The 25,266-nt window shown below is 42.7% G+C and overlaps 2 protein-coding genes across 6 annotated transcripts in view; both read right to left on the bottom strand.

Annotated features, from left to right (window-relative positions):
• Positions 1 to 14,194, bottom strand: part of Ints8 (integrator complex subunit 8) — a 47,432-nt gene extending 33,238 nt beyond the window's left edge. For all 4 annotated transcript variants that reach the window (XM_050166090.1, XM_050166100.1, XM_050166071.1 and 1 more), the window contains exons 1-8: positions 13,934 to 14,194; positions 12,618 to 12,792; positions 9,783 to 9,923; positions 9,472 to 9,543; positions 7,878 to 7,929; positions 5,614 to 5,796; positions 2,741 to 2,848; positions 469 to 624 (exon numbers count right to left, since the gene is read on the bottom strand). In XM_050166090.1, coding sequence (XP_050022047.1) covers positions 469 to 624; positions 2,741 to 2,848; positions 5,614 to 5,796; positions 7,878 to 7,929; positions 9,472 to 9,543; positions 9,783 to 9,923; positions 12,618 to 12,792; positions 13,934 to 14,063 — 1,017 coding nt within the window. In that variant the 5' untranslated portion in view covers positions 14,064 to 14,194. The remainder of the gene's footprint in view (positions 1 to 468; positions 625 to 2,740; positions 2,849 to 5,613; positions 5,797 to 7,877; positions 7,930 to 9,471; positions 9,544 to 9,782; positions 9,924 to 12,617; positions 12,793 to 13,933) is intronic.
• Positions 14,195 to 20,236: 6,042 nt separating this feature from the next.
• The window catches only part of Dpy19l4 (dpy-19 like 4), a 53,813-nt gene continuing 48,783 nt past the window's right edge, over positions 20,237 to 25,266 (bottom strand). For both annotated transcript variants that reach the window (XM_050165350.1, XM_050165343.1), the window contains one exon: positions 20,237 to 25,033. In XM_050165350.1, the coding sequence (XP_050021307.1) occupies positions 24,869 to 25,033 (165 nt within the window). In that variant the 3' untranslated portion in view covers positions 20,237 to 24,868. The remainder of the gene's footprint in view (positions 25,034 to 25,266) is intronic.

Here is a 25,266-nt window from a genome sequence, read left to right as displayed (position 1 = left end):
AGCCTGGTCTACATATTAAGTTCCAGGACAGCCAGGGTAGCAAAACAAAGAGACTCTGACTCAAAACAAAGAAGACATCGAAGGACACTAACTATAATCTCAGACAGTAACAGGCTGCTGACAGGGAGCTCATTAGAGAACATCCACCTGACCAAACCACTGCGCTCTTCTTCCTGTCCAGGGCTGAGGGAGCAGATGAGCTGTGCTGAGACACAGCTAAGACCTCGGATTCCTAAGAACAAAGCTCCCTCACTCCCTTCATTTCAAAGCGTGGCCTTCTGGTTTTGACAGTTCTCACAGTTTCCTAGGAGTGATTAAAACAGGCAAGCTTTTCTGTCGGTAGCAGTGAACACATGTATGACTAATTATAACGTCGCATCCAAGTCTCACGGTAATCTTAAAAAGGGAAAGTCGGCAGGGGTGGCAGCAGGATTTGAACTGCACTGCTATGATCCCATCCCATCTTACCTGATAGCTGCCCGACCGTAAACAAATGTGGACTTGACTATATGGAGTCAACTGCTGAGAGTTATTACCAGAGGAAGCTACAAGAACATCACACGCTTGACAATAGCCGGCTAAGCGCTTCTCATCTATGGTACAATGAAGAGATAATGAACCTATCTGTAAAGTAAGAGTTATATATCATTACCCGTTAATGAAATATACATAACAGACTAGTACTCCATAGCGCATCTTAACAGTACAAGAACATGATAATGAAAATCTCAAAACTGAAGGAACCACAAATATTGACTAGGTTAAATATTTTCAGCAAAACAATGTCCAATGACCAGGTGCAATTTATGATCTGCTTTTGCTTGTCCCTTGAGCTAAAAACAACTTTCTAGTGTTGGAAAAAATAAAAACAAACACCCAAGACAGACTGATGTGATCCACAACACCTAAGCTAGTCTTCTGGTTTATTTATCATCCCTCAAGGTTGTGACAAACGAGGCACCGGTGGGGACCACTCTTCCAGTCTATATCGGAAATCCACACCTCAGGCAGATTTAAAAGATAGTAAAAAGAGCAATATTCTCTCAAAAAATATTAGAAATGTTACTATCAGAAATGTTTCTAGCCTGGTGGTGGTGGCGCACGCCTTTAATCCCAGCACTCAGGAGGCTGAGGCAGGCGGATCTCTGTGAGTTCGAGGCCAGCCTGGTCTACAAGAGCTAGTTCCAGGACAGGAACCAAAAAGCTAGAGAAACCCTGTCTCGAAAATCAAAAATAAAATGTTTGTAAGACATTTTTAAATAAATTTTAAGTAATTATACCTAAAATTGAACAAAATTAGCAATTTCTACTTGCTCTAGGTAGAGTAAGCCTAGGGCTAGAGATACAGCTCCATGGCAGAGAGCATCTGCCTACCATGGGCTCAAGCCCGGCCACTACACAAACGGAGGGACAAAGACTAAATGAAGCTTTGAGGGTATCTGATTAATTTTTCTTTTTCCTTTTTTTTTTTTTTTTTTTTTTTTTTGAAAGGAAAGATTCAGGTTTCTCTGTGTATCTCGGGCTGTCCTGGAACTCACTCTGTAGACCAGGCTGGCCTCAAACTCAGAGAGATCCGCCTGCCTCTGCCTCCCGAGTTCTGGAATTAAAGGCATGCACCACCACCTGGCTCTAATTAATTTTTCTAACGAGGAAAGGAAATTAAAATGATTTTTCCAGCCAAGCGGTGGTGGCACACACCTTTAATCCCAGCACTTGGGAGGCAAAGGCAGGCAGGTCTCTGAGTTTGAAGCTAGTCTGGTCTATAGAGTTCCAGGAGAACCAGGGCTACAAAGAGAAACCCTGTCTTAAAAATAAAATAAAATAAAAAAATCCAGGTTCTTAAAAATAGCAAAAAACTTAGGTATTCAACCATCTGAGGCTGGAGAGATGGCTCGGTTCGTAAGAGCACACCCTGAGGACCTGCTTTTGGTTCCCAGCACCCATGATGGATGGCTCACAACCACTTGCAGCTTCAGGGCCCCAAGCACGATCTACTGGCCTCCAGGTGAACCAGTACTCATGAGCACATACCCACCCAGACATAGAAACACACTGGGCAATTAGAATATAATTCTCTGGATTCTAAAAAGCAGCTTGTTCTAAAGATGAGGCTGGCTCTGCCTCCTGAGGGCTGGGACGAAAGATGTGCACACCATACCTGGCTAGTTCTACCTTTCTTTTATTGCTTTTATTGCACTATACACTCGCACTCTACTTCTTGACACTGGACAAGAGGAAGAGCTGCTTCACGTCCCTACTGCCTTGACTCCCTGGCATAATGAACCTCAAACTCAAAATCAACTTTGTTCTTTTTAGTTGCTTTTTGATATTCTATCACAACAACAGGAAAAGACACCAACATAACAAGGAAATAATACACATTTTTAAAAGTTAGTTTATATTATTTCTTTTTAACTTTCCAAATTTTCTACACTGGGTACACTGGTTTGTTGCCACTGGGACTGAACCAAAGGACTTGTGCATGCTAAAAACACTTCTACCTGAAGCCATACCCCAACACTGAGTTTGCTATCACCAGTCTATTAATCCCAGCACTTGGACCAGCCTTGTCTACATTGTGAGTTCCAGGCCAACCAGAGCCACATAGTCAAACTGTCTTAAAAACCAAGTAAGTTACACTCTAGCACCAAACTCAGCTTTTGTTTAGAAAAAGTTAAGCCAAAAACCATATAGGCTTTTAAGGGACCAAATACCACGTATCATTTATGGCTGTACTCACCTCTGCAATTAGTTCTTTAGTTCTAAAGAATTTCTCTCTGGCATTTTCATAGACAGCTGAATTTGTAGAGCCTTGCTGGAAGTAGGCCGCACCTAAATCATAACACACCTGAAATGATAACAAAACAATTTGCTTAAAATATTGACAAACCAAGCAATAGTGGCACACACCTTTAATCCCAGCACTCAGGAGGCAAAGGCAGGTGGGTCTCTATGATCTCCAGGTCAGCCTGCTCTACTTAATAAGTTCCAGGACAGCCAGGGCCTACACAGAGAAACCCTGTCTTCAAAGACAAGCAACCAAAAAAGTTGATAAAATTCAAATTTATTTATCCATTTATTTTGTTTGTTTTGAGACAGGGTTTCTCTGTGTAGCCCTGGCTGTCCTGGAACTCACGGAGATCCACCTGCCTCTACCTCCTGAGTGTGGGATTAAAGGCCTCACCACCAGGCCTATCTCAAATTTATGTATAATGGCAGGAAAACAGAAAAAAGACAAATAAAACCCATAATCAAAAGAAATATTAATAGACAATAACTTTGATTTCAGTCAAAAACTAAACTAAAGGGTTCCTGATAACTTACAAAAATTTGACCTGGAAGGTCAAAGAATTGAGTCAGAAAAACAAGAGAAGGAAAGGGGACAAGAGCCGAATCAGAACTGCTGAGGGCAGCACCACACCAGATGCCACAACACGCTAGCGGCCCACAGGCACCAGCACTCCGCACACTGCCCGACACCGCAGCTACTGTCACAGCCTCTGCCTGCCAGCTTCCTTACGACGGCCACTTCTTTGACTTATAAGCTCCCGACTCAGTCTACACTAAGTGTATCATAAATATGTACAATATTCCTGCCAGACAAGCTAAAAAGGCAATACCTAAAAGTGTTCAGCTGCACAGAGATGGGACCAGTCCATCAAAAGGACGAGGACAAGTGTCTCCCCTGACAGACTGAATGGAGACAGACCCGTGTGCTGGGATTACAAGCACACGTCACCATTCCACCTTCACATCTAGGACTCTGTGCCTGCTAAACAGGCACTCCATCAACTTAACTCAGTCACCAGACGCCAAGAACCTTGTCTTAGACTGATGGCCGTGCTCGCTGTTGACTTCAAGTCTGACTTAATCCAGTGAGCTACTCCGAACTCCAGTGGGCAGAAGAGTGACATTACAAAGCAGAGAGCACCAAGACAGAGCCGAGGTTTAACTGTCACTGACTTCTTATTCAAGTGCCCTCTCATAAATTCTCATCGTGTCCTGAATAGATGATTGCCTTTAGCTATTCCCAATCCCGAAAGGATGCCCTTTACAACAGTCTTCTTTCCACCTCTTCTCAGAATAGGAACTAGGGGAAAGATGCCATGTGTTTGTACAAATACAGTGGCCTTGAAAATTATGATCTAGACAGACATGGGGGTGCAGACCTTTAATCCCAGCACTCAAAAGGCAGAGGCTGGCGGATCTCTGTGAGTTTGATGCCAGTCTGGTCTACGCAATAAGTTCCAGACCAGCCAGGCTATACAGATCATGTCTTAAAAACAAAAATAATACTCTAATGGGTTCTGGCCCTGAAAAGGTAATCAATGAATGCTTTAAAATTTCTATTGTCGGGCCGGGCGGTGGTGGCGCACACCTTTAATCCCAGCACTTGTGAGGCAGAGGCAGGAGGCTCAGTGGTTAAGAGCATTGCCTGCTCTTCCAAAGGTCCTGAGTTCAATTCCCAGCAACCACATGGTGGCTCACAACCATCTGAAATGAGATCCGATGCCCTCTTCTGGCTGCAGACACACAGACAGAATATTGTATACATAATAAATAAATAAATATTTTTAAAAAAATTTCTATTGTCCTGGCTCTCCCTGCAACAGTTTTGTTTTTTGAGACAGGGTTTCTCGATAGCCTTGGCTGTCTGGGAACTCACTCTATAGACCAGGGTAGCCTCAATCTCTGCTTCTGCCTCCTGGGTGCTAGAAACGACAGGTGTGTCCACCATGCCTAACTAAAACTGAAAACTGCCAAAGGACCTAGGGTCCCAAAGTCACAGAAACAGACAAGGTCCTTACAGAGTCAATTATCTGACCTGGAGGCCTTCATTTTCAGCATGGCAAAACATTAGTTTTTGTTGTCTTCTGGGGAATTTAACTACATTCCTAAAAGAAAGTACTGCAAATCAATTCACAAACTGCTTCGAAAATAATAGGTTCCATAAAATTTTCCTTTCATTTCCTTTAGAAAATTCTCAAGTACAGACCTAAAAAACTTCTAAAATAATCCCAGCACCCAGGAGGCAGAGGCTGGCCTCTCTGTGAGTTCAAGGCCAGCCTGGTCTCCAGAGAGGGGTCCAAGACAACCAGGAATGTTACACAGAGAAACCCTATCTCAGAGGGGAAGAAAATTTTAAAAAAAGGGGCTGGAGAGATGGCTCAGTGGTTAAGAGCATTGCCTGCTCTTCAAAAGGTCCTGAGTTCAATTCCCGGCAACCACATGGTGGCTCGCAACCATCTGTAATGAGGTCTGGTGCCCTCTTCTGGCTTGCAGACATATACACAGACAAAATATTGTATACATAATAAATAAATTAGTATTTAAAAAAAAAACTTCTAAGATATAACTGCCAATAAAAATCTAATAGATTATATATGGTGGTGCATGCCAATAATCCCAGCACTTAAGGAGTCACAAGTTCAAGGCAAGTCCTGATCTAAAGGAAAGCAAGTTCCAGCCAACCTTTCTATTAATGAACTCATTTCTTTAAAAACAACAACAAAAAAAAAGTACTAAAATCAAAATCACTAAGATACATCTAACAAAAATATCAAGGTCTTACACGCAATTTCCAATATACTGGCTAAGTAAAGAAAGAAATACCTGGCATTGCATCTCCTCAGTTTTGATTTTCAACCCAGCTGTAGAACTCTCTGTTTCTCCATTCACCATGCCTGGTTCCATGGCCAGTAAGTCTAGAGTTCTCATAGTGTGAACATACAGATCCTTGTTTAATTTCAAGGCTGCTTCCAGGACCAAAATAGAATCAGCAGCTTGTTCTTTTAGCTACAAAATTCAATACACAAATGAAATTGTAACAATAGTAACTGATTATAATAACCAAAACATTTTTTACAGAATATTTAGTAGCTTCATGTACTAAAATAGGAGATAATTCAACAGGCACAACTACTTGCTGAAGTAATAATCTTAAATATTAAAAGTACAGTACGTTCTGTTGTAAAGTTAGAAACAAAATACAGGAAAGATCTGCACTATTTGATTTTAATTTATACTTTACTATGCAAAGTTGTATTACTAGGCACTACATAGCAACAATACAACACAGGCTTTTTGCTTCTCTATTCAAAATATTACAAACCCCACTGTGTATTTGTTTCACATAGGTATGATTTTTTTTCTTTTATTCCTACTTTTATTCCCTATCTTCTTCAGAACACTTTGATATTAAATACTTACAGAGATTATACATGATCTCCCATTTCTTTTACATTGAGGAGATTAAACAATAAATATGGGGAACTGGAGAGCTGGCTTAGCAGTTAAGCATGTATTCCTCGTCCAGTGGGCTTGAGTCCCAGAACCTACATTAGGTGACATACAACCACCTATAACTCCAGCTCCATAGGAAATCTGGCACCTCTGGCCTCTACAGACACCTACACTTGTGCACACACAGACACAGACAGACATACGTACAGCCACAAACAAATGAAAACACTAAAAATGTAAGAATCATTACAAAAGCACTATGGGGTAACATGTAGCATACAGCTCAGAGGTACAGCACTGCCCAGCATCAACAGGCCTTGGGATTAAGCCTAGCAAGCACACATGCACACATCCAAGATTTGCTATCATTCTCTGACAGTCTTTTGTTTTCCACATTTGCTGTGAATTTTTTTAATTAATTAATTATCTTAAATCCTAGCCAGTTTCCCTCGCTCCTCTCCCCTCAGTCGCTCCCTGTCATGCTATAAATTTTAAGAACTACAAAGAATATAAGATAATCAAAAACTCAACTTTTTTATTTTCTTAGCGTTTCTTTTTTCTTGAGACAGGGCTGGCCTTCTTATGTAGTTGAGGGTGAGCTTGAATGTTTGATCCTCATGGCTTCACCTGCCCAGTGCCAGACATACTGCTGCCAGCATCTGCAGTACTAGGTCTCAAACCAAAGCTCTGTGCAGACTAGATGAGCAATCTACCAAATTACCTATGTCGTCAGCCCTGTTTGTTTTGTTGACAAGCCCTCACGTAGCCCAGCTAGCCTCAAACCTGCTACATACCTGAGGATGGCCTTCAATTCCAGCTCTTCCTCCCTCTACCTCCAGAGTCTTTCTCAATTACTCTTCATCTTAGTTTCTGATAAGACACAATGAACCTGGAGCTCACCAATCCAAACAGAAAAACTACCTAGTGGAACCAGGAACCCTCAGTCTCCATTTCTCCATTGTGGGGACCACAGACAGGCATACTAATAAATCTGGCTTTTACATGAGAGCTGAGAATCAGGTTCTTTGCTTAAACAGCAGGAGCTTTACCAACTAAGCTACTTCCTAGTCCAATAAAAATCATGTCTTTAGCCTGGTGATGGTGGCGCACAATTTTAATCCCAGCATTCAGGAGGAAGAGACAGGTGGATCTCAGTAAATTTGAGGCCAGCTTAATATACAAAGCAAGTTCCAGGACAGAGAAACCCTGTCTCAAAAAAAAACAAAAAAAAAGAAAAAAAAACTTTAACAATATTAGCTAAGCATAACATGTCTTGAACAATATCTGTCAAAATATCATAAACTATACAACAAAAGAACTAATGATAAAGTATTGTGCCGATAGTGTTGAAAACTGTACAATTGAAGCCAAGTAATGGTAACAAGTGTCTGTAATCCTAACACTTGTGAGGCAGAGGTAGGATGATAACGAATTAGACACATCTTGACTACGTGGAAAATTTGAGGCCAAGCAGGGCTACATGATAAGACTGTCTCATAAAAGTAAAACAGACACACACACACACACACACACACACCCCTTCTTAACTGCTTACAGAAAACCCCACCCCTGTGCTAAGATCAGAGACACCCCTCTCCCTCTACCCCGACACCGCAATGACTGCCAGTACTCACCACTTTCAGAATGTTTTCCGTCAGCTCCTTTTCCTGCTGCATCTGATTCATGCTAAAAGAACAAAGGTGCAAGAGCACTGAGATACAATTCTCAAGGCGACACTGCAGAAGTCCAAATTTAAGGCTATCATTCTTCAGCATGAAGCTTATATTTTTTTAATGATAACAGCTAACAGGTTTTTTTTTGTTTGTTTGTTTAAACAAATAAAAGCACAGATTATGATGATGATCATTAACTTATCAGGACCTCCTCAATTGCTTTACATAAAACCCCTAAACTTTCCTTTAGGAGTAAAACTAGCTAAGCATAACACACACCTCTAAGCCCAGCATTTGAGCAGTGTAGATGGAGGACTAGGAGTTTCAAGGCCAATCAAGCTGCAAAATTCTACCAGCTCCTATTGGAGAAGGAAGAAAGAAGAAAGAGAAAGGAGGAGGAGGGAAGGAAACAAAAAGAGTAATAGAGTTTATTGACAACAAAAGCTCGTTTATTTAAAAAAGAGCCACGGAGGGGGCTGGAAAGACGCCTCAGTGGTTAGAAGCACTGGCTGTTCTTCCAAAAGACTGGGGTTCAGTTCCGAGTACCCACATGATGGCTCACAACCTACCATAATTCAAGTCCCATGGATCTGAATCTTCTGGCCTAAGGCACCAGACATGTACATGGTGCAATTACATACATATAGGGAAAATTCTCAACAACATAAAAATGAAATTTAATCTTTAAAAAAAAAATAGGCATAGAAGCTGGGCAAGGTAGCACAAGTCTTTAATTTTAGCACCCAGAAAGCAATGGCAGGAGGATCTCTGCAAGTTCAAGACCAGCCTGGTCTAAATTATTGCATTCTAAGCCAGCCAGAACTAAGAAAATAGTGAGTTCCTATTCAAAAATACCAAAAATAAAAATAAAAAATAGCAATAGAGAATGTGTCACATTACAAAGAACTGTGTTATTTTTTATATCCTAGCATGTTACTGTTACTTAAATACTGGCAGTTTCCTCGAGAGGTAAGTTTTTAAAGGTCCTGCTTCACAGATGGCTCTTCTGGGATATACTGATGTCCTCTGGGAAGTGAGAAAAGTATCAGGTGGCTGAACACTGGGGTGTGCCTCCGGGGTAATTATTAGCCCTGCTCCATTCTTTCTTCCTTGGCATCCCAGCGCATGAAGTAAAAATCATCTGCACTGACAGAAGCTTCCTTCAACTGCAGTTTGGCCCAAGTCCCAAAGCTAGCAGCTAAGCATTCAGACCTAGGCCATAAGTAAGTCTATTCTGTTCTGAGTGTAAGGAAGCAATTCCACTCACATCCAGTAACTAAGCTGTCCGGCTCCCTAGTGAGATGAGCGGTCACCAAGAATTTATGAAAGGATTTAAGTCTCCATATTCCATCAAGCTTTTGTCATGAACTTTGTACTGCTAACACTAATATTAATTTCCCCAGGTACAAAACTAATACACATGAAAGACAACTTAGTTATATGGAAAAATTCTTCAGTCACTCCTCCAAGCCTGAGCTCCATGCAGGACCTCCATCCGCTCTCTGCTCTATGACCTCTGGATAACATCCTTAAATCACAATGTGTCACAACTCACACATTTAGTTGAGGAGGCCCAGGTTTCGCCTGTTTGACAGGAAAGCTGCTTTGAACAATTGTTCTAATTGCCCTAAAAAAAAGAGGAAAACAATAAAAAGTCAGTTCAATCATAACAAGTATAATAACTTAACAAATGTTAGATTTCATCCCCAGTTTCAGCAGCGTGCTTTTCGTCTACATAGCCATATATAAAAATGTCTCCACTTCCAAGTGCACAGTTCCAAAGATGCCTAGAGAGATCCCTGGACAAAAGGAGATCCTCAAAAGCATGGCCCTGAACGGCAGCGTTCAAGGCAGGAGGCTGCTCACCATCTGTTGTAGAGGAGGATGGCCATGGCCGTGGTCGGGGGGAGGGCTGCCAGATCCATGTCCACATGCTTGGTCCCAGGGGGGACTTTACTGATGCACAGCAGCTCGTTCAACAGCATGTTCAGCACCGGCACAGACAGGCTTAAGAGAAGCAGAGAGGCATGTCTGCGCGTTAGCTGCACGAGCCACAGAGAATACGAACCCTACAAGAGTGGAAATAACTACGCTCTTCAAGGATCGCATCTGCAGATCTACCTGGTAGACTCAAAACTGTTTACTGTGGACTCACAATACAAAAGTGACACACCTTTAACTGTTCAACTAGTGATCAGTCTTTCATTTTCACTCTTACTTACAACCCAAATTTAAAGATTTCAGATCCCATCTAAAATGTTTACCCTTCCTTTTTTCAAATAGGGGCCAGCCATGCAAACCAGGCTGGCCTCAAACAGGCAGCTGCCTGTCTTGGCCTCCAAGGTGTTGGCTTAACAGGTGTCGTCACCACACCTGCAAAAAGTGAATTCGTGACAAAATAACAGTATTAATTCTTTAGAGAAAAAATTTAATTTCCTAGTATTCTGGGGGCAGTCATATAAGAATGTCTGAGTTTGAGGACAGCCTGGTCTATAGAGTGAAACTTTGTGTGAACAATAGCACCATCCATCACCACACCACCCCACACCCCCAAAAAAAGGAAATCAATCATTTACATTACATTTACCTTACATTTGATTATCATCAACTAACTGCTGGGTGTAGTCAACAGCAGCTTATTTGTCCAGCAGGTCATGGATTTGATTCCCAGAACCAGAAAAACCCAGCAGGTGTTCAATTTTCCAACTGTTTCATATAAGCCATGTGTGCCTTAACACTGCATACACTACCATGGAGAGATATGTCTCCTGTAGACTATTAACGCACCACACACACACACACACACAGTCCCACACTTGGAAGGCAGAGACAAGACAGCAGGAGCCAAAGCCATCCTTCAATACAGAGCTTGAAACTAACCTGGGCTACTTAAGATCATGCCTCAACCACAAAATAATCAATTTACTTTTTAAAAACTGTATTTAATGCTGAAGAACATATGGTAGAAAAAGTGTTTTGAAAGACTATGCTGACTGAAGTACAAGCACTCAGGAACTGGGTGAGGACACTCACCTGCAAGGCAGAGAGGGGAATGAGGGCAGCCTGGGCTGCACAGTGAACTCATGCTTAGACAGAAACATTTAAGACATGATAGACTATTAGGGTAGAAAACTGCCAACAGTGGCTGGAGAGTGGCTCCGTGGTTTTGAGAGCACTGCTATTCTTAAAGAGGACCCAGGTTCAGCTCCCAGCACCTACATGGTGGTTAGCAACAGTCTGTAACTCTAGTCCCAGGGGATCAGAAGCCCTTTTCTGACTTCCAAGGACACCAGGCACATATGTGGTGCACAGACAGACACACATGCTGTCAAAACACCCATATACATAAAATAAATTAATTAAAATAAATAAAAAGGCCTTGTGGTGGTGACACATGCCTTTAATCCCAGGGAGGCAAAGATCTTTGAGTTAGAGGCCAGCCTGATCTACAGAATGAGTTCTAGGATAGCCAGGACAACACAGAGAAACCCTACCCCGAAAAAAACCAACCAAACAAATACACAAACACACACGTGTGTATGTATGCGTGTGTGTGTGTGTGTGTGTGTGTGTGTGTATACAAAGAGAGAGAGAACTGGAAACAAGCTAAATTAGTGTCAATGAGGAACAGTTAATGATACTGTGTAGTGGTTTGTAGAGGAAGTATGGAATTGAGACCAGTTCTTACTAAAAGGCTCAGGCTGACCTTGAACCACTGGCTCTTCTTCCCTTAATTTCCTGAGTGCTGGGATTATGAATTATACACCACCATATCAAACTAGTTAATACTAGTTATATTACTCGAAGAAATAGATGAAAACATTATACAGGGTATGATAACATTATTTAAAAACGTAGGAAATATGCTATGAATAATCCCAGCACGTTGGGAGGGAAAAGCAAGATCCTCCTCAGTTACATAGCCAGTTCAGGGTCGGAGTGGGTACACAGATCCTCTGCATACTGGAGAGGCTGTTCAGTGGTCAGAGCTATTGTTACTCTTCCAGAGGACCTAGGTGGATTCCCAGCACTCATGCAGTGATTCATAACCATCCATAACTCCAATTCAGGGACTTTGACCTTCTGACCAATGAAGGCACCAGGCACTCACATGATCACACACATATGTGCATATGAAGGTCAAGCATTCATAAACATAAAATAAAGAAATTCTTTAAAAAAATGTTCAAATAAATTTTCTCAACAAGCCAGCAGCATGCCTTTACAACATTCGTAACACTTGCAGTCTGGATTCTCCTGACTGCACCTCTGGTAATAATTAGCTTCGTCTACAGCCTCACAGTAAAACCTGGCCTAGGACCCCTGAGGCCCTGACTTCACTTTTCAGTTAGATGGAGGAAGCCCTTCCTCATTACTGACAGAAAGCATATAAACTTTAAAGGTGGTTCATCTACTATTCAAATGATCCTGTCAAGTCCCTGCTTTGTTTGGGCAGGACAGTGTGATTGTCCAGTCTGGTCTCTAAACTGGGGGCTCCCGGGAATCTACTGCCTTAGTCTCAAGATGCTGCAACTACACACACATCTAGTTTTAAACACTTTCTTATATCTTTTTTAAAATGTTTGAATATTTGCCATGAACATGCAGAAAATAATTGGGTCACTGTGAGAACACTAGCCTAGCATACAGACAGAAGCACAGCACCTGCGGTGTCCAGTGGAATGCTATTCAAACTCCCACCTTTTCTCCAGGATGTCCAAATCCCACTTCAAATGTGCAGCAACCTTAAGAGCAAGAAGTTTTAGGATTCGGTTCCTCTTGTTATCAGGCGGAGGCTGGACTTGGTTTTGCTCATTGACTGAAGGTTTGGAAGCCTGCTCCAAAAACTGAACTATAAGCTGAACTGGCGCAGGATCTAGGAGTTAAAAGAAAGAAAATGAATTCTTAGGTTTCATTATAAACATGCAAAAGGAGTCCCTGTAGCGGGTGATGCCACCAGAGGGGCCAGGGCAGGGGAGGGATAGGGGCAGGGACACACTGCCGAAAACTTCAGGGACAGTGGCAGCTCAGCGGTTGCCAGTTCCCCCGGATATGCAAGAGGGTCTAAATTCAATTCCCAATACTAGAGGGAGGGAGTGGGAGAAAGAAGAGAGCAAGAAAGTTACTTCAGAACAAAGCATTTCTCTCGAAGAATTAGAGGTTCCCAGTTGACCCTAGGACAGGGTTAATTAGAGGAACGAAATGCGGGCTGCAGAACTACTGTTTTGACAACTAGGGGTCTTTTATTTAGTTATGTCTCTGCCGCTGTTCCCCACAATGAAAAGTTGAGGCTAATGCCTCTTACATCACAGAACATGAAGACTTCACTAAGTAAGGGAAGTGATATAAAAAGCTAAGTAGAGGCTTGGCACCCTGCAAGCCCTAAACAATGTGCCAATAAGAAAGCTCTACACATAATAAAACTGCCTACCTAACGATGCCAACTTTTCACAACGTGGTCACCTACAAGTAAGGCCAAATTTGCATTAGAACTGAGCAAACTAAAGCTTACGTTGTATCTTTCCTGAAATGCCAGGAAAGAGCATGGCCCTTACCCAGAAACATTCATGCAAGCACTGGTATCCCTACCCAACAGCCACCCGACGACTGCACAGCAGTTCCTGCTTTCGGGGAATTTTATTTTATTTCATTCGGGGTCATACAATGAAGCGCACAATGCGCTGGCTGAGTAGACAAAAACCTAAGCCTGGGGCTGCCTCCGAGCTCGGCAGCGCCGGACGGATGGCTTCCTCCGCTCTCCCCTCAAGGAGCCAGGCTCCGGAGCAGTGCGACTGCAGCGACGGGGCCCCAGCGTGGGCCGTGAGGAGCACGGTAGACAGGAGAGCCTTGTCTGGAGCTCTCCTCGGTCGCTCGGCGGCGGCGACGCCCGCGGTCCGGGTACCGCAGCCGCCAGGGACCGCGGCCAACGGGGACCACGCCCGCCCGCCGCCCGCCGCCCGCCGCCCGCCGCCCGCCGCCCGCCGCCCGCCGCCCGCCGCCCGCAGGGGCCCGCTCACCCGGGCAGGCTTTGCGCAGATGCTTCTCCAACAGCGACTCCTCCAGCAGGAACTCGAACCAGCAGGTCTGCGGCGGGGTGCAGGGCCGGCTGGAGGTGGCCGCCTCCCGGTCCGCCGCCTCCGCGCTCATCCTGCCCCCGCCGCCGCCGCTCCCAGGGCCTCCCGGCTCCAATCTGACCCCGGCCGCAGGCCTGGGTCCCTCCCCAGATCCGCTCGGAACGTCCGGACGCCTTGCACGACTCAAGATGGCGGCGGGGCCTGCCCAAGCCCCTCCCCGGATTCGCGACTCGCCGCGCTCTCGACCAATCGCTGCTGGAATTCAGAGGAAAGGGGCGGGAGCAAGAGATCGCTCCGCCCCCGCGCGGCCACGGCGTTGTCTTACGGTGAATCTCGACTCTCTAGGGGCTTTCCAGGTCCCGTGTGGGCTCCTCACTGAGAAAATGAAGCGATTTCTATGGCTTCGTAATCAGAAAAACGGAACCAGATCTAGCTGTTTTGTCTCTGGTGCTTTCCCTTTCAGAGATTCCTTCCCACGTACCTCCTCGCCCCGTTTTCCATGCAGTTAGCTGCAACTTGTCTGCGACTTCTCCGGACGAGCTCTAGGTGTTCAGCACCTAGTTAATGCTCCTCAGATCTCCAGTAGGCACAGTAAAGCCCTACGTTGACATTTGCCGCCATTCTATTCCCCACAGAACTAAGGAGCAAAGTCTGGTGGGGCCAGCCTGAAAAACCCCGCATTTGCGAAGCAGAAGCCGAAGGGTCCCTCAAGTTGGAGGACAGACTCGTCCTCATAGTGAGTTCCTGGGATCCTGGGGGCTGACTGGCCAGCTGATCTAGCCGAAATAGCTCCTGGAGAGAGATGGGGGGAAAAACTCCCAACGTCTACCTCTGTCCTGCGCCCACTCCATAGAAAATTTCCCAGATATGCATTACTAAAGACGATTGCTTTCATTAGGGGACCCTGAGAAACACAGAAGTAAATTCAGATTTACTCAGTTTCTTTTAGATGCCTCTCTTCCTGTTTGTTTTTCTTTGTTTGATGCAGGGTTTCACTCTGTAACCCGGAATGACTTGAAGCTTTGTCACTCAGGCTGAACTTGAACTTGAGTCGATCTTACTGACTCAGCCTCCCAAACGCTGAGATTAGAGGTCATCACGTTCCTTGTGGGTTCTTTGTGGGTATTTGTGTGTTTTGTTCTTATACTTCTTTAAGAAAATAAAATCCAACCACGTACAGAATATGTAAAAACCACTGTATAAATATTCTGGGGGTGGATATTGCGTCCTCTAGGGAATAATTGGAATGGCAGGTCTTTGCAACTAGGCCCAGCTTTGCCATAGATATTATAAAACAGCAATAGATCTAAAACTGTTATGAAGTCATGGCAATGTCTTAAGTTTCTGTCTTGTATTACTTGTAGACAATATCTCACTGACCGGAGAAGTGAGAGACCTGTTACCCGAAACAATAGCACCACCACTGATTGCCACATTGAACCACAGCCTCTGAGTCATTCTGACGAGTTTCTGAGTCATTCTGCCTTTAAATGGCAACTCCACCCTCCTCCTTTTTTTTTTTAAGATTTATTTATTTATTATGTGTATGCCTGCAGGCCAGAATAGGGCACCAGACCTCATTACAGATGGTTGTGAGCCACCATGTGGTTGCTGGGAATTGAACTCGGGACCTTTGGAAGAACAGGCAATGCTCTTAACCGCTGAGCCATCTCTCCAGTCCCACCCTCCTCCTTTAAAGTTTAAAGCCTTCCTTCTACAGTGGCAGTTGAGCTCGGTGAAGGAAATGGCTGGACAGGCACATCCTTGTTGACGTTTTCGGGTTGCAGAGAGAGAAAGAGGGAAGAATGCAGCCCTCCTGGCAGTGGGAAGTCGGCTACCTGGGCCTGGGGAGAAACGGTCATAGGAACCCCTTTCTCTCGCTTTCAAGAAATAAGCGTTCGTGCAATTTAAAATACACAAAGAAAGCCGGGCGGTGGTGACTCACGCCTTTAATCCCAGAACTCGGGAGGCAGAGCACACCGATTTCTGGTGCACTGCCGTGGGCCATGCCCGAGGAGCAGCTAGTTGCAATTGAAGTTCCAAATGTCGCCCACCAAAAGGGAACCCTCTGATGGATCAGTCTTGGTTAGGCAAGGCCCGCGGACTGCAGAGCCCAGAATGTCTTTTGCTTCTGCTGCGCATGTTCGCTGCTGCTCTCTTTCTCTGGTATCTAGCATGGTGTGAGTGGACTAGGGAGATCTCCTCTGCCTGTGATATAGTATGTTTATCTCTTGGAAATATCCCATTCTATTGGGCATGTTTACCTGTGGATTGTCAATAAAATGACCCCCCAGGTGTTCTGTCTAATTTGATAATAATAATGATAGCTTATGCAGAGTTTTGATAAATAAAAATAAATACAAGGATATGTTTCACAGCCAGGGTCTGTGAGTCTCACCTTAGGAGCTGCATGGATTGTAGCTCAAATTAATGGCTAACAATTGAGTCCCAGTAGCCCAGATAGCTTAAATTCTTTTAACCTTAATGTTGGAAAATGTGTTCACAGGTCTCGGAAGACATCACAGCTGAAAGCTTTGAAAATAGCAAAGTTAGACTGAGATGTTTTTGTTAAATAACTTTGCAGCGAAAAACCTAAAGTTTTAGAAAGGCACAGAGTTGAATGTGGAACTCTTTAAGGTCAGGGAACAAGAACAAAGCAGCCCAGTTATTACTGGCTGACGTGCTCTCTTTGCTAGGTTTGGTTGATGACCAAAGGTGATGATTAATTCCTTATACCATTTATGTCCTCAATCTCCTGATATAAAAAACTATTAATGATTAGATGTGTACCCTAAAGATTTAAAATAGAGCTGACTGATTCTTTTTCATATATAAAAGTTTAGGTTTGGGATTTCTTTAAGATTCCTTATAAGATTACCTTTCAAGATGAGTAATAAAGTAATTGGCCCTTCCTTTGTAACTGCAAAACACAGTCTGCCAGTAAAAGACCTGACAAAAACACCTTGCTTGCCCACATGGTTAATCTATAACAAGTTGCCTGGGTATGAATGTATGTTGGTGCCTGGGATTATTTGTTTTTCACCTGTAATCATGTGAGGGAGACGAAAAGCATGTTTTTACCTATAATCATTCACTTGAAAAATGGATTGCAACTGTTTTGACTCTTGTATTACCTGGAATATTCTGTTGGGATATAAAAGCTGTAAAACAACATGAGGTGGGAAGGGATATTAGAGAGAGAAAAAGGGATAAAGAAGGAAAACATCAAGAGAGCTTGTGAGTGCCTTTTTTCCCTAACCCCCCTCTGAAAAGTTTAGCCTCGCTGGCTCCTTGGATTCCTGCCATTGCCCTGTGCTGCTGGAGGCTGGTGTGCTTTTAGGACTGGATCGCAGAAGTTTTCTCTGTAGCTAGAGAGGCCCCATAGCACTTGTCAATCACAGGTCCTGTTTGCTATCTCCCCCCCCCCCCCCCATACTGTGAAGTCACAATTGTCAAAGGCAGAACCACCCTGGCATAAGCTAAGTCTCTAAAGTTTTTTCTATACACTTTTAAAAATGAAGACATATGTGAGTTTGCTAGCAAATAATGTGATTTCTTCCAGAAATCTTTTAACAATTATCTTCTCGAGCCTGGCATAGTGGTGCACGCCTATACTCCCAGTGTCCGTGGGCTGATGAGCTTAAGAGTGGCCTTGGCTACACAGGAGAGCCTGTATCGCAATTACAGGCAAAATCAAAGAATACAAAGCTTGGTCCCGCACTCCCTGTTTTTTTAAGATTTACTTTTGGAGCCAGCACTTCAGAGGCAGAGGCAGGTGGATCTCCGGGCCGGCCAAGACTGCACAGAGAAACCTTGTTTTCAGGAGCTGAAGACAGACGACTTAGAAGTGAACACTGGCCTCTCTTCCACACTACTCAGGGTCCTTTCCCAAGCACCTACATGAGTGCTCACGAAAGTCTGTATCTGCAGCTCCAGGGCATCTGACACCTTCTGCTTGCTCTCTCGGGCACCAGGTTCACTTGTGCGGCACAGGCCTACAAGCAGGCAAAACACCCACATACATAAAAAAATAATGGAACATTGTTTTTCATTCATGTATGTGCTCCCTGGAAGTATAAGACTGTGTCCGATCTCCTGGGAACTGAATTCTAGTCCTGGACAAGAGTAGCAGGCTCTCTGAGACAGAGTCTGACAAGCACTGGAAGTTCCTATGTAGACCAGGCTGGCCTCAAACTCACATATCCTCCTGCCTCTGCTGCCTCGGTGCTGGGATTAGGGCCACCATGCCCAGCTCAAGAATAAAGATCTTAAATCCTGCCCACAAGTGCTACTGGCCCACTGTCCTGATGAGTTTTATGTCAACTTGAAGTAAGTAGTGTCATTTGTGATCCTCAGTTGAGAAAATGTCCCTATAAGATCTCTGGTAAATCTGTACTACATTTTCTTGATTCGTTATTAATGTGGGTGGGCCAGCTCACTGGAGATGGTGCCTACACAGACCCTCACATCTGTGTATAAGGAAACAAGCTGAGCAAGCCACAGGGAACAAGAGAGCAAACTCCGCTCCTCCAAAACCTCTGCATCAGCTCCTTCATATAGGTTCCTGTGCTGTTGGAGTTCCCGTCCTGATTTCCCAGAGATTGACTGGGCTGTGGATTGTAAACTGAAATAAATTCTCCCTCCCCACCTGTTTTTTGTCATGCTGTTTTATCACAGTCATAGAAACCCTAAGACAGCTCCACAGAGGGTTCCTCAAGGGCCTTGTGATGGTTTGAATGAGAATGGCCCCATAGGCTCATATATTTGAATCTGTGGAACTCAATTAATGGAACTGTTTGGGAAGGATCGGGAGGTGTGGCCTTGGTGGAGGAAGTGTGTAGCTGGAGGTAAGCTTTGAGATTTGTCTTTTTTCGTTTTTTTTTTTTTTTTTTTTTTTTTTTTTTTTTTTTTTTTTTTTGGTTTTCGAGACAGGGTTTCTCTGTGGCTTTGGAGCCTGTCCTGGAACTAGCTCTGTAGACCAGGCTGGTCTCGAACTCACAGAGATCCGCCTGCCTCTGCCTCCCGAGTGCTGGGATTAAAGGCATGCGCCACCATCGCCCGGCTAGTATTAATTTTTTTACAGCAACTTTTGATTTTTGACGGTATTAATCCTGTCAGCTAGCTGTTCATTATTAGTCTGTAAAGACTGCATCATTTCTACAAGTGCCTCATTCTTGGCTCTGTTATCAAACCATTTTCTTAAGGATATAATATGAAGAAAAAAACTGAGTCCCAATGTCCAATAAATGGATGTAATACAATAACCATATAAGCCTTGCAGAACACATTCCATAGTATAAGCAAAAAAGTCACTAAAATTCTCTATGGTAATATTGTCTGTCATTATAAAACTTTCAAGATTATTGATTAATTAATAAAGTATTTTCCTTATGTTATGAGGCCTGGTAAATTATTTTAGGTGTAATAAACTAAATTGACTAGCAGGTGTTGTGGTTGCAGAGTCATGACTAGTGTACAACCTGGTGCCATGAACAGTCCTGAGCCGCTTTGATTTTCTTGTCTTGTGTTGGGTAAATACTGAGAAATACACTTTGCTTGACAAATTAAAGGCAATTAAATCAATTCTGTACATGGAGCAAGAAGCCCAGAACTCACGGCCAGGGAGCACAAACCAGGAACTGCACAAGTCGCCACACAGCAGGGAACACGGTAGTGTGTGTGTGTGGGGGGGTATGTGCACGAGCTTGGGAAATTTCCAAGTCACCACACGCACTTAGCTCCACTGCGATGGGATTTTATTAAAAAAACAAAACAAAAAAACACTTAGTAGATAAAAACAAGCCATGTGGGTTGGGGTGGGAGATGTTCTGGGCTGTGGATCGGTTAGGTGTGTAGTTCAGATCTACGTGGGTGCCAGAGGATGGAGGAAGTTACAAGTTAATCCCACACTAGTTCAGAATTACGTATAATAAGGGTTATTTATTTAGGGGAGACTTACGGATGACTGTTATAGATCACAGTCCTCTGCACTAATGGGGAACAGGAACAGAGTCTACCATCTGGAAATGAGAGGCAGAAGCAAGAGAGAGTTCAGGCCTTGCTTTACAGCCACCATTTATAGTATACAGGACCACGCCCAAGTGGGCTGGTATCTTAAAGGCTATTGGCTGAAGGAGTGGAAGGCGCTCTCACAGCAACTGTACACTTAAAGGAGTGAGTTGTATGATGCATTAGTTATATCTCAACAAATTTACAAGAAAAGTTCAAGTATGAGTAAGAGACAGCTTAAAATCCTGAGAGGTTTTATTAAGAAGACAAAACGAGGGTAAACGAGCACGAATGAACTTCATTATTGATAAAAGGATATTAATGCTACAAAATCTGGAATAAAGCTATTTCTAGGAAACTCTTTTAAAGTATTTGTATTTACTGACATTTTACACTTTTGTGGCAATGTAACCTAGTTGCAGGAAGAACACAGTTACTCTAGATACACACACTGTAGACGAACTCAGAGACCACCCACACCTCTACTTGCTGTTAACAGCTGTAGGAAGTATGGGCTTAAACAGAGGTTTGTGTTATGCCATTCTTTCACAAAATATAGATAACAGTCACAAGTAAAGCCTATTTCTCCAGACTTGTACATGGTATTCTACATGTCAAGAAGCAGAAACAATGCAATGAAACCTTTACACTAAATTCAACACATTTGGCTCCAACATGTACGTTTTATTACAAAAGCAACTTTATTATTCAGAAAATAAGGTATCATACATATTCCTTTATAACATTGCATCTAATCTTATTTAAAGCATTAACCTTAAACATTAAAAACTCAGTAATTTAAGTAAGAACTTGTTTGATTTTTCTTGTAATTTGCAGAGTCAATTTTTTTTTTTTTTTTTTTGAAACAGGGTTTCTTTGTATAGCCTTGGCTGTCCTGGAACTCCTTCTGTAGACCAGGCTGGCCTCCAACTCACAGAGATGCTCCTGCTTCTGCCTCCCGAGTGCTGGGATTAAACGTGTGCATCACCACCACCAGGCCAGAGCCAGAATTCTAATATATATTGAGTCTAAATGCTACTAGCAAATGACAACAATAGAGATTCTACATTTAATTTTCGGATTTTTTTTTCTTTACAGAGGGGCTCATGCAACCCAGGTTGCCTCAAACTCATTTATGTAGCTGGAAATGACTTTGAACACTTGATCCTCCTGTCTCTATCTCCCAAGTGCTGTGATCACAGGTGTGTACCACCAAACACAGCAAGACTAGAATTGCTAACAGAGGGATAAACAAAGAAAGGATATACTGATATAAATTAGAGAGTAATTATTAGCTTAAAAAAGGTTCCTAAATATACAGAATTAGTAGCACATGTCCTTGAAATATTCATGCATTAAAAATAAATTTACCAAAAGATTGATTTACATAGAACTATTAAAAACTCTGCCAACTGAAAAAAAAAACTTTTATACAAAAAGAGGCATCAAAATGTATTACCAGTTCAAACATAAGAGGCCCCAAAGATTTCTCAAAAGGAATTTAGCACACCTTTAATCCCAGCACTTGGGAGGCAGAGGCAGGCGGATCTGTGAGTTCGAGACCAGCCTGGTCTACAAGAGCTAGTTCCAGGACAGGCTCCAAAACCACAGAGAAACCCTGTCTCGAAAAACAAAAAACAAAAAAAGTAATTTAGTAACAGTGTTATACAAGAAATTAATAATCTATTTGAGGCATATTTTTCAGCCCAAATGGTTAACACTTCGACTTCTTCTTCATTCTTTGTTGACTGAATCTGGTTGGTATGGAAGAGTCAGAACGCTGAGGCGACTGGCAATCTGGGTTGCTGCCAGGGAAAGGAAAGCCTGTGTGCAAGTGTGTGCCTGTGTGCATGAGTGTGCCTGTGTGCAAGTGTGCGCCTGTGTGCATGCGTGTGCCGAGTTAGTGTGCCAAGTACAGGACACATACACAGACTGTGACTATGCCAGCGTGATGCCCCACACCAGGACGCAGATGCCGAGCCATCACAAGTATTAAACTCAGAGTCCTATCGCATCCCTTACCAGCTCAGTCTCTTTGCGGACTACTTGGCACCCGAGAGGCTGGATGACTTAGTGAGGAAACTGGACATTCCGGACACAGATTTGCTCATTACTGAAGTTAACGGTGACAGTGCACAGTGGGGTTAATCTCAAGGAAGTGCTCTACCGCAGGACTTCCTCCTCAGCCTTTCTCTATTTCACCAATGCACAAAAAGTTACCCATCTTTTCTTATGGGAAAGAAAGTGGCTAATATGATATGAAATATCAAACGAATTTAGAAATAAAGACGATAAGGCACTTATTTCGATGGGTTTGTTATACTAAGAGCAAACTGTTTTAGGTTTCTTTGAGAAACTCCTTCCTACCCCAACCCCACAAGCTCTGCTCCTCCGATGCAGCTCCACTGCTGAACCTGACGGCTGCGAGGCACCCTGGTATTACTACTTACAGATTTTTTCACTTGTTCTATACGTTACTAAGTAAAAATGCTTTCAGCATTTAATATTTTCTAGTGTTGGTGACAGTTAAGATACCTACCATTATCATTTTTTTCTCTTTTTTTCCAGTAGAGCCAGGGACTGAACTCAGGGCTGTGCGTCTGCCACCGCCCTACAGTCACAGCCAACAGAATCGCTACAATAAAGCTTACATCTCTGTTTCAGTTAGTTGATTAGGAGTGAAAATTTAATTATAAAGTCTTTAACTTTTTGTTTGTTTGTTTGTTTTTTGAGAGAGTCTCACTCTAGAGCTCTGGCTGTCCAGGAACTCACTCTGTAGACCAGGCTGGCCTGGAATCCAGAGATCCACCTGCCTCTGCCTCCTGAGAGCTGGGGATAAGGAGTATACCACCATGCCTGGGACTAACTATAAACTTTTAATTAAGAAATTCTGTGTCTATTTAAGAAATATATTGACAGGAGCAAAGCAAATTATTATTTCAGGGAAAAAAATAGAAACTAAAACACCACACATGTTACCATGTCAGTAAAAATTCAATTGAATATTTCATATCACAGGGGAAACAGGGTTTGTACTTTACAGTATGTAAGCTGCTTCTGCGTGGTTTTGTTTTGCTTTGTTGTTGTTGGTTGGTTGGTTGGTTGGTTGGTTGGTTGGTTGGTTGGTTGGTTTTTCAAGGCAGGGTTTTGCTGTAGCTTTGGAGCCTGTCCTAGAACTAGCTATTGTAGACCAGGGTGGCTTCATACACACAGAGGGCCTGCCTCTGCCTCCCGAGTGCTGGTTAAAGGCGTGTGCCACCAGTGCCCTGCTTCTGCATGATTTGATCCTAAGTATGACCAAATGGCTACTCACTGTGAACTTGAGCACTGGTCATTTTTCACAAAGCCTGATGCTAACCGCTACTGACTCCCAAGGTGCTCAGAGTCAGCCTGAGACGCTAGACAGAGGTATGAAAACATCAGTTAGGCTCCACAACGGTAAAGCATCTTAAAGTGACTCTAAGTGCACACACCTGAAAGAGAAAAGTAATTCTGTACGTATCTGTTACAGAAAGAAAAGAGATTATTTAGAGTTCTGAAAACGTAACTTTACAGCACGCGAACAATAAGGTAGAGAACTCAACAACTGTCTAAATACTCATTTCAGTCAAACCGTTTCTCTACGGGCTTCACCCATCCTCAATCTCTTTAAAAGGCCAAATTAATTTACAATTTCTTTCTTTTCTTTTTCCTCCCTGAAACAGGGTTCCACTCTGTATCTCTGGCTGCCGTGGAACTCAGAGAGACCTGCCTGCCTCTGTTTCGCAAATGCTGGGATTAATGATGCGAGTCACTGCCCTGGCTTAGAATTTCTTTTAATGATAAAAAAGTGCAAATACACAAAGGAATATGGCATTTATACTGTGAAATGGTGAAAACTTTATTTAACCCTCACTTTGTTCTTACTGTTAAACATATAATGTTTCATAAATAACATCACTTCATTGGCTATACTTTATAACCAATACACCTATATGCAGGTGTGTTTAAAAGTGTCTGCAACACCTCCAGAAAACGGTGCCCATGGCAGTGTGCATATCATTATTGTGACAGTCTTCATTATTTTTATTTAATACGTCCATAGAAAACGTGATTAGATTGTATACTCCACATCCACAAGATCCTAAAATTCTTTGAAATGTCCATACATATGTATGTATATGTGTGTACATATGTGTCCATACACACACATAAATATATAAACAAACAAAAGTTGTTGTTTTAGCATGATTAAATTGTTAGGCATTTAATGGGCATAAGTGAGAAAGGCAATCACTTAATAGTCATGAAATAATCAAAGTACTAATTCATCCTATGTGTTGCTAAGAATATGCTAGGTCACTCGAGCAGCAGATGACAGGAACAGTATCATGAAAAGAATCACTTTCCTTTATGTTATTTCCCTTCTAATTTAAATGTCACATATTTTTAACTAACATTTAAATTATTTTTAATTGTAAAAAATTCACAACTGTTACAAACTTGCTTTGTGAATTTCCTCTTCTACTATAAATCACACTCTTATTAAAAATTATGCTTTTGAAGTAAACACTGACCTTGAAATTTTTCCAAATTAAAGATCAATATTATGATAGATAAGACTCATGAGGAGATGATGCGACAGGAAATCTTTAAATCATGTACTAAGGAAGAAAGCTGTCAGGAAGATTGCTGTGCTGGATCTGACATTTTACTAAGACAGTGACATCTCATCTACTTCCAACAAAATGGTAAACCCAGGAATCAGCAGCAGGCGTGGGAGGAGCAGCAGCAGTTCAGACAGCCACACCTCCTGCAGGACACCGTGCAGGTCCAGAACCCTGCATGTGACTTCAAGTAGCAGTCTCTGAAGCGAAGGCTCTGCTATTCTCAAGACTGGAAGGAGATCACAGTGTTGACTTTATACACGAAGTAGGACCTGTTCCAGTACACACGAGTAAAGTAGTTCACATACGGAGAATAGTTAATCTTGACCTCGTGACAAAACCGTCCGTACTTTGAAAAGCTTAATTTGTTGTCTTCTTCACAAAGCACCTATCAAAAAATAATAAACAATATAAAAAACTTACTAAATTTATGAGGAATATAATCCTTGTACTAGTATATATATGAAAATTACCTGCTAAACATGATTATAAAATACCTCATGCTGTTTAGCAAATTTAAGTCTTTTCCTATGTCCTCATGACCACTGAATTCCTGAACTCTGATTGAGAAATAAGCATAAAATATTTGCAGTTTGTAAAGGATTTAATACTAAAATTCAG

Source organism: Alexandromys fortis, unplaced genomic scaffold (assembly GCF_014885135.2).
Source record: "Alexandromys fortis isolate MF-2015 unplaced genomic scaffold, M_Fortis_MF-2015_v1.1 scaffold_18, whole genome shotgun sequence".
Taxonomy (NCBI): domain Eukaryota; kingdom Metazoa; phylum Chordata; class Mammalia; order Rodentia; family Cricetidae; genus Alexandromys; species Alexandromys fortis.
The sequence above is the reverse complement of the archived record's forward strand: the minus strand, read 5'-3'. Positions and strand labels throughout refer to the sequence as shown.